The sequence below is a fragment of the Gekko japonicus genome, unplaced genomic scaffold (assembly GCF_001447785.1).
Source record: "Gekko japonicus isolate JY-2015 unplaced genomic scaffold, Gekko_japonicus_V1.1 scaffold1453, whole genome shotgun sequence".
NCBI classification, from domain to species: Eukaryota; Metazoa; Chordata; class Lepidosauria; order Squamata; family Gekkonidae; genus Gekko; species Gekko japonicus.
The window spans coordinates 315,662-325,584 of NW_015167093.1; the positions used below are offsets into that span (position 1 = coordinate 315,662).

The 9,923-nt window shown below is 44.0% G+C and overlaps 1 protein-coding gene across 1 annotated transcript in view; it reads right to left on the reverse strand.

Annotated features, from left to right (window-relative positions):
• The window catches only part of PTPN5 (protein tyrosine phosphatase, non-receptor type 5), a 72,904-nt gene extending 63,369 nt beyond the window's left edge, over positions 1 to 9,535 (reverse strand). The window contains exons 1-3 of the mRNA XM_015412895.1: positions 9,377 to 9,535; positions 8,676 to 8,795; positions 2,294 to 2,377 (exon numbers count right to left, since the gene is read on the reverse strand). Of these exons, the coding sequence (XP_015268381.1) occupies positions 2,294 to 2,377; positions 8,676 to 8,795; positions 9,377 to 9,535 (363 nt within the window). The remainder of the gene's footprint in view (positions 1 to 2,293; positions 2,378 to 8,675; positions 8,796 to 9,376) is intronic.
• Positions 9,536 to 9,923: the final 388 nt, after the last annotated feature.

The window sequence follows — 9,923 nt, forward strand, 5'->3', positions numbered from 1 at the left end:
GATTTCCTCCGCAGTTTCGTGATCCTCAAAAACCAGGATCATGAAACTGCGGAGGAAATTGGGCGAAGCCCCGAGTCAAAATGCAGCCCCGGAGCTTCGGGTGTGAAATTGACATGTTTGTGTTGAGGCAAACGGTGCTGTGCTGCGAGGCAGCTCTAGTGAGAAATCGCCCTCTCTGTCTATCTCACTGTCAACACAGCACAGCCTGGAGTAGATCCCTGGGGCGGCCATTTCAAAAGATATTGGGGGGGATTCAACCCTCCCTGAGGTGTTCTTTTTAAACTCTTTGGATTTTTCTGTAAACCCATGGAGTCCCCTGAGTCTGTAGAAAAACCTGTTGGGGGAGAGTGTGCTCCCTATCTACGTAAATAAGTATCCACATGGAGAGAGGACTGTTGAGAATTAGATATATAGCTAATGCAGGAGGTACAAGAGGAATTTGGGTGCAAAGGAAGCACAGCACAGCACAGCACAGCACAGCATGTGATTCATGCCCTACTCCTTAAGCCCTTGTTTATTTGCATAGCTAACTTTTGGCCTTCCAGTACAACATAGTGCTTTATGGGTGTTTCTGAAATGTAATGGTTTTACACAGTGCAGTTCTGAGCAGAGTTAGGGCTGCCATTCCCCCAACGGAGGCGGGGGTTTGCCCACTTTTGGGCTCCCAGATCTATCAGTCCAAATCCAGCCGGTGGGGGGGAACCCCGCCCCCAAGGTGCCCTGTCCCTGCCAATGTGTCCGGCACACTGACGTCACCCGGAGGTGATGTCAACGCACAGGGCACGTTGCAGGGGGGACGCTCTGTCACTCAAGAAAAAACCCTCTATGTTTACCATAGAGAAGGACCGAGACACATACACACACCCCGCCGCCACAGCCAGGTAATACCTGGCAACCCTACTCCCAGTCCATTGGAGTCAATGAGGTTAGACTAGAGTAACTGTAGAATTGCATTATTAATAAATGCAACAGATTTAGATTACTGTAGTATTGCAAATCTAGGTTCTTATTAATACAAAAAGGCATTTAAAAGTAACTGGATTACTACAGATAAGGGTGATTTCTATCAAAATGGTTTTCACAGGAAGCACCTCGGCCTTCTTTTTTTCAAGTGAGCATTCTGATGTTTTCAAGTGAATTTGCGTAACAAAAATGACTTCACAAGAAGGACTTACTAGTGCAGTGCCCCTGCAATCACACCAGGGAAACATTTTCCTCTGCTGTTTTGTTTCTCTGTTGCTGTTCTTAATTCAATTTGAACTGGAGGTGAAAGCAGGCTGGAGAACCCAGAACAACAAGGAAACCACACTGTGCATATTCTGATTTGGCTTGTTCTAAAGTTTGGAATGGCTCATTGTATAAGAGCCTTGGATTTTATACAGTTCACTGGTAATTTATAAATCCATTCGCTACACTATAATATACACAACGGCACCACTTTCTAGAAGTTACTACAGATAAGGGTGATTCCTATCAAAATGGTTTTCATAGGAAGCACCTCGGCCTTCTCTTGTTTTTGCAAGTGAGCATTCTGATGTTTTCAAGTGAATCTGCGTAACAAAAATGACTTCACGAGAAGGACTTACTAGTGCAGTGCCCCTGCAATCACACCAGGGAAACATTTTCCTCTGCTGTTTTGTTTCTCTGTTGCTGTTCTTAATTCAATTTGAACTGGAGGTGAAAGCAGGCTGGAGAACCCAGAACAACAAGGAAACCACACTGTGCTTATTCTGATTTGGCTTGTTCTAAAGTTTGGAATGGCTCATTGTATAAGAGCCTTGGATTTTATACAGTTCACTGGTAATTTATAAATCCATTCGCTACACTATAATATTCACAACGGCACCACTTTCTAGAAGTTTATTATTCGATCACACCATATATCTGGCTAAGAAAAGCCTGCACAAAGAGCGAGGCAATTCCACAGCAAAGCTGTGCCCACAACAGCCCTCTTATCCACAGAGGTATTAATGTTAATTACTATCCTTAGTGAATGATTTTTAAATACCCTTAATGCCAAGATACCAGAGAAAACCTTGCGGTTGTCCAATGTCCTAAAACGAACTTAACCACAATATGTAAATGACAACATTTTTTAACAGATAATTTTTATTCTTTTTCATAAACAGCAAAGATTTTTTAGCTCCAACTATGTTCACATGAATTGCTACCAAAGAGAATGTTAGAAAGCACTTTTCACCCAAAGCAGTGGCAGGACACTGTGGGGACTTTGAACATTATCAATGCAGTTAGCGAATTCTTTAATTGTTGTTGAATACAGAGTTCGGCTTACCAAGGTTCCCATGAGCAGCAAGCCAAAGGAAAACAAAGACAGCAGGACATATGACATTGTGATGCCTCCAATTCTTATCAGATCCTAAGAAGCAACACAAAGCAACAGTTATCTTAGAAGGTAATTAAAGAGCTAGAGCAGGGGTGGCCAAACTGCGGCTTGGGAGCTCTTTCACACATATTGTGTGGCTTCCAGCAGGGCAGCTGCAGAAGCGAAGGGGAGCCATGCTTTTTCTCTCCCTCCCTCCCTCCAATCAGCTTTATTTGTTTCTCTCTCTCTCTCTTTCTTTCCACCTCTTTCCTTCTTTCTTTTCACCTCCCTCTCTTAGACAAATAAATACCACTAGACAAATAAATATCATTATCAATATCTGTTTTTACCCCTTTGATTTTGATTTTTGGCCATCTCGTTTAATGTCTCGTCATGTCTTGTGGCTCTCAAACATCTTGACGTTTATTCTACGTGGCTCTTAACACTGAGCAAGTTTGGCCACCCCTGGGCTAGAGCAATGCTGATGAGCATAATCTTGGCTTTGATGGAAAATTATCAATTCCGCAAACAAATTAATTCCTATAAATAAATAAACTCATTCTTTATATACAGACTTCTTAAGGTCTGCAATTGAAACTCAGATCCCTATCCAAATTTTATAGTTTTCCCTTGGATGACCGCAGCCCCGCCCCCGGGTGATGTGCTGACGCCGGGCACGTCACGTGCTTTGGGGGTGGGGTTCCCCCTGGGGCCCGATTCGCCGGCGGCGGGTAACAGGTCTTCCAGGGGGACTTGGCAAGCCTAGCCTATACAGATCTGTACTTTGTGACATTTGTCTAAAAACTACCATGCCCTCTACTAAATCTGTAGTACAGGTTTATTTCTAATCAAATTCATGCAAAGTGAAAACTGGGGGGGTGGGGGGAAGAGAACGACAACTTGACCTGGACTGACTCACTGCAAACAACACGTAGATGGCCTGAATGTCTCCTGCTGCAGAAGAAACTTTTGATTATGCATAATAAATCTAATTTAAAAGATCACAGAAAAATCCCACTTGTCTAAAGCAAATATAAGGATGTGTAATATTTGTGTTTCATAATCACTGTTCAGTGAACAAAGGAAGCAGTTTTTGCTTTACATTTAAGTAGGTGACGTGCAATAAAAAACAGAATGGAAAGGCCAAAAGGTGAAGCAGAAGTTAGAGGATCTAGGTTCATTAATTCCCTGGCTGAGCTGCACCAAGTACCAAGAAGTAGTAATAGATTGGAGCTGAACTATGAAAAATCAAAGATATTGGTCTATCCCTATTCCAGGAAATTATATAAGTGAACTATTAATGGCAATAAATTTGAACAGGTCAGGCACTACAAATACTTGGGCATCCACGTTCATTCTAGTGCCACCTGGACCCATCACCGCAGAATGGCTATTAATGTAGCTAAAGTCATTGCTGCAGCAATCTCTCGTTTTTACTTTTCTGACCGTGGAAACCAATATGTGCCAGCTGCACTCAAAGCTTTTAATGCTACAGGTAAAGGTTCCCTTGCTCGAAAGCCAGTCGAATCCGACTCTAGGGTTGCGGTGCTATCTCCGTTTCAAAGCCGAAGAGCCAGCGCTGTCCGAAGACGTTTCCGTGGTCATGTGGCCGGCATGACTAAACACCAAGGCGCATGGAACGCTGTTACCTTCCCACCGAAGTGGTCCCTATTTATCTACTTGCAATGGCTTGCTTTCGAACTGCTAGGTTGGCAGGAGCTGGAACTAGAGACGGGAGCTCACTCCGTCATGCGGCACCCGGGTCTTGAACTGCTGAACTAGTGACCTTCCACAGCCTGCAGTTCAGCGTCTTAACCACTCGAACTACCGCAGCTCCTTTTAATGCTAAAACTGGAGCTCAATTATTGTATGGAGTACCCCTCTGGATAGATGCAATTGACACCTCAGCGGAATGTGTCCAGTCTGCCTTTTTGCGAAAGACCATGGGGGTACCTATGTGTGTTCCATATGCTACCTTATGTTTGGAGTGCAGACAGAATTTGATGGCTTACTAAGGCATGGATCCACACCATTAAATTTTGGCTGCGGCTCCACCAACTCTGACCCCTCTAGTTATCTGTATCAATTGCTTTCTGAATCTGTCCATTCTAGCTGGCTATCTCACATTGAAACCAAAGTATGCTCCTTGAACTTACCCTCAGAATCTCTATCCTTGCTTTCTGAGCCGCCGGCTTTTAAAAAAAATAAAATCTAGTTTATTGGGCTCAGAGTTGCAAACTCTCTATAGCTTGGCCAACAGAACCTGTTCTCCCCTAAATTTAGGGATTGTCCCAAATGCAAATCTTCTAGCTGTATATCTTTATCAACTTATAGCTCCAAATTTGCGCAGAGCCATCTCCTTGGCCAGATTTAATGTTCTTCCTTCTGCTCTTCTCTCTGGCAGATTCCAGGGGATCCCCTACTCCAGCAGGGGCTGTCCTTGTAAGGAGGACTGTGTTGAAACTGTCCCCCATGTTCTCCTTCAATGTCCCTTTTATCTGGTGCCCTGCCAGGATCTTTTGTACCCTATATTAGTTCCATTCCCAGAGATTCCTGACAATTTTAAGGTTCTGTTTTTACTTGATAATCCAGATACGGAAATAACAGAAATAGTAGCCAGGTTTCTTCTTAGTGCTATGGCTATACGTTCTGATATGTAACCACTAGGTTTTTCTGTTTTTATGCTGTTTTCCTGCGCTGTAGCTCTAATTTTACCCTATATGGATTTGTATTTTCCGATCTATATTTAACCTGATCTCCTATTGTATGCATATACATATGCCAATAAAGGCTGGTCAAAGTAAAGTACCAAGAAGTAAAGCAAGCTTAAGTCAGCAGAACTTACAGTGCAATTCTAAGCCAGGTTGCATCCTTCTAAGTCCACTGAAATCAATGGCCTTAGAAGAGTAAAACTGTACTCAGAACTACACTGCTAACTTGGGTTGCATCTAATGTTCTGTAGCTCAACAAAGCTCAAATACTTTGGCCACCAAATGAGACGGGAGCACTCCCTGGAGAAGACCCTGATGCTGGGAAAGATTGAAGGTCAAAGAAGACGGGGACGGCAAAGGATGAGATGGTTAGACAGTGTCATCGATGCAACGAACATGAAATTGAGCCAACTTCAGAGGACGGCGGAAGACAGGAGCGCCTGGCGGGAGATGATCCATGGGGTCGCGAAGAGTCGGACTCGACTGTGCGACTGAACAACAACAACAAATGTTCTGTATCCATTGTAATGATGAACAAATGTACAGCTGAGTACGTGTTTAACTCAGATCTAAATCCTACTCATTTTAATGGTATTTACATCCAAGTCATAATGCTTAGGGTTGCAGCCTTAAATTGTAAAGTGAATAGATAATTTTGGTAGTAACGTGACACGGGAGTGACGCATGCGTGTCGGGGATGTTGGAGGTGGGGCCACAATCGTCCGAGGGAAAACCATAGAGTTTTCCCTCGGATGATTGTGGCCCCACCTCCAACATCCCCGACATGCTTGCGTCACTTCCGTGTGATGTGCTTGCGGCGCGTGCGCACGAAGACTCCCGGAGCAAGGCTGGACTCCCCCGCTCCGGAACAGATAAGCACTTGGCAACCCTACATATGCTTGAGAGTACAAACCTGCTGATACTAGGCCTTTCAATCTAGGCCCAAAGCTGAGGGGAAGTAAAGTGGTTTTCCTTCCACCTGACTCCCAACTTTGGCAGCTCTCTGTTGCGAAACGTTCAGAGGCAGCATGCATACCCAGACCTTAGACTCAGTGGATTTTGAGGTTAAGCAGAAAAGGATTTTTTTTTTCATGTGGGGATTTTTTTGGTCACAACACCTAGGACCCACCTCATTCATTACATAAGACTCTTCCTTCCTCCTCTCATTTTGTTTCCAAGGGCCACCTACACATGGGACAGCCATTTTATTAATGGCGGAGTGATAGAAAAATCAGTTGCCAATATTCCATTTAATTCCTGCCTCCTACCTGGTGGAATGAGCTCCCGGAGGAGATCAGGGCCCTGCGGGACCTCTCACAGTTCCGCAGGGCCTGGAAGACGGAGCTCTTCCGCCAGGCGTTTACTTAGGAGCCGCCACTACCACCACCACCAATTGTCCTGTGGTAACAATGGGACAATTGGGATGGCTTATTATAAAGATTTAGCCACAATACTGCGACGGATCGGTACCGCTGAAGCGTAACATCTATAGGGCAATATCTATAGGTCACCATCTTGATTCGACTAACTGGGTAACATCACTGAGCACTTTATTATTGTTAAGAATGTTGTTTTATTCTGTTTTTAATGTTTTATATCGGCACAGGCTGCCCTCTTTGTGAGCCGCTCTGAGCCCGTTTGCGGGGAAGGCGGGATAGGAATATAATAATAAATAAAATAAATTAATAAAATAACACATTATTTTTCATGCCACGCTTTGAGGGCTCCGTGAAAGGCTGACTGAGTGGGGGGTAGGGAGTAGAGGTAATGCATTAAAGGCAAAGGTTCCCTTGCTCGAAAGCCAGTCGAGTCCGACTCTAGGGTTGCAGTGCTCATCTCCGTTTCAAAGCCGAAGAGCCAGTGCTGTCCGAAGACGTTTCCGTGGTCATGTGGCTGGCATGACCAAGGCGCACGGAAACCTGTTACCTTCCCACTGAAGCGGTACCTATTTATCTACTTGCAATTTCTTGCTTTCGAACTGCTCGGTTGGCAGGAGCTGGAACTAGAGACGGGAGCTCACTCTGTCATGCGGCACACTCGGGTCTCGAACTGCTGAACTACTGACCTTCCACAGCCTGCAGTTCAGCATCTTAACCACTTGAGCCACCGCAGCTCCATCATTAATTAAGTAATTAATTAAGTAATGCATTAAGACAGCATTTTTCTCCCCCCCCCCTCAGGAGTCTGGGGGCTCCCTCTTACGCCTCTGACATTTCATTGTATTGCTGCTTGGCCTGCTACGGCCTTTCACCATGCTGGGGAAAAAGGGCAAGGAAAACGGCTGCTCTACACATGCGCCCCCTTTGCCGAGACACTTTTTATAGCACGGAGACACAAGATGACCCATCTGTGATTGATTGCAATGGCACTAGGCCCAGCAGTAGCAGATTGGAGATGTGATGACAACACTCGAGGAGCGGTAAGAGAATGGGTATGAATTCCCCAGCCCTGGACAGTGTCAGAGGAAAGGGCTGGAAGACAAGAGGTGAGCCAGGCACTGTGGGGGAAGAGAACAAAAAGGCACGGGCTGCAGTACACAGCTACAGGCGATGGCCGTATCTTCACGCCCACCCGTGACATTTCATAAGCCTTTCACTACTAAATAGCACTCCTGCCAACCTAGCAGTTTGAAAGCAAGAAATTGCAAGTAGATAAATAGGGACCGCTTCGGTGGGAAGGTAACAGCGTTCCGTGTGCCTCGGCGTCTAGTCATGCCGGCCACATGACCACGGAAATGTCTTCGGACAGCGCTGACTCTTCAGCTTGGAAATGTCTTTGGACAGCGCTGGCTCTTTGGCTTGGAAACGCAGCCCTAGAGTCGGATTCGACCAGCTTTTGAGCGATGGAAACCTTTACCTTTACCTTACTAAACCTTTACCTTTACCTTACTAAATAGCAAAAAAAACCATTAACTACAGTTCATAGATCCTGTCAACTTACTATGTCTTCCAGATGGCTGGAAATATAAAACATATACGATATATTGGCACATGCTGCCCACCTGGAACTGTATCGATGCCATCTTTGGACCTATGATATCAGAAGTTTGAGCACCGTTGTTTTTTAAGTATTGGATGTTGTAATGGATTATATGTTTTAAGTTACTATGTATATTATGTTTTAATTATAGCATGGTTTACCTTGCCCTTGTTAGCCACCCTGAGCCCATTGGGGAGGGCGGGGTATAAATGTGAAAAATAAATAAATAAATATAAATAAATATCATATCAGAACAGAATTGGCAGATTTGTGGAGTATGGCAGTGTCACTCGTGCTTGGTTATTCTTAGCCACTTGTGCGTGGTTATCCTAAGGATGCTTACTTGAAAGTAAGGACTACACGCCATTTAATTTTTCAGAGGCAGTAACAGGGGCTATTACCTTCATGCCTTGCTTATGTACTTCCTGGAAACATCTGCCTAATGACTGTAGAAAACAGGACGCTTGCTCTGATTCAGCAAGGATTTTAAATGGAGATTGTTTTGCTCTGCAAACTGCTCACTAGACTGCTCCTTAATGCAGTATTTCTTAGAAGCTATACTATAATGTAAGCCCTATGCTACATGTTGCATCTACTCTATTTATTTAATTCAAGAAGATATCAGCATGGCTATTAAAGCACAGAGAAGTCAGTGAACGTACCTTGCTAGAATCTGCAACCAGCTGTCCAAACGGAGTAAGCACCTTGGATAAGACATCGAAAGCATTCTGAACTGCTGGGAGGGTCTCACAGCCATCGTTCCAAAACATAAAGGAGAAAAGCTGCAGTCAATCAAATAATTAATAATGAGGATATTTTGGGGGGGTCATATTGCTTTGCACTTGATTTCCAAGCCTGCGTAGCCCACTGAAGGTTTTTATTTTAAAAAAATCATATCTATCATTGTGTTTTAAAGAGTCAGGTGCTTTGCACACTGCAGACATTAACTAGAATAAAAGACAAACAGGTTGTTACCTGGTTGTAAAATGTCACCGCTTTTGACATAATTTCAGATATATCAGCATATATGACATGGGAGATCTGGCCCTAAAATGTATGAATCTTAAATAAAAAAAAACATTTTTGTCCTTTCTTTAAAAAAACAACAACAATCAAATGGGCAGAGCTGGAGCCGCGCTGACGCGAACCGCGCGCCAGACGGGTCCGCCGAATACAGCCGACTCCGAATACAGCTGAATCCGACTCCGGAAGGAGAAGAAGAGGAGCCAAACCAAAAGCCGAGCCGACAAAAGCTGAACCGGATAAAGAACAAAGCATAAATAAATAAATAAATAAATAAATAAATAAATAAATAAATAAATAAATAAATAAATAAATAAATATGAGTTGTCTGAATCCTTACCAATATCTGCGAGAGGGCAAACAGGTGAATGACTCCTCCTGTAGTCAGTCCATTCCACCAGGCCACCCAGTTACGCCGAGTCTCCTCGAAGCCCTTCCGAGATTGTTTCGTCCTGTTCTGTGGTTCATGCTGCCCGTCAGCTTCATCCAATGGTTCCATCACGGCTGACTTCGAAAGACCTTCAAATATGCAAATGAAAGATGATCAGCAGCAATGTACACTTCACATCTCTTGCTGAGGCTGCGGGAATTATATAGGTAAATGACCAGAAAAGGTAATTGTATACCTGCCGGCAATTACATCGCTAAATGCAATGGGAGATACAAAAGTCACATTTTACGTACTGCAAATCCTTTCTGCCTTCTACTGAAAAAGCATGTGGGGGTGGATACATTATTACCCCCCTTTTCATGTATGAACGGAATCTGGGTTCTGTTATTCACTAATGAGCTGTTGTTCACATCTTTTAAAAAAACAGAAAATGATTTCACTCCCCGTTCTGCCCTTGCATTGCTTTGTGTTTCAGGCTGATCTCATTCTTTGTTCT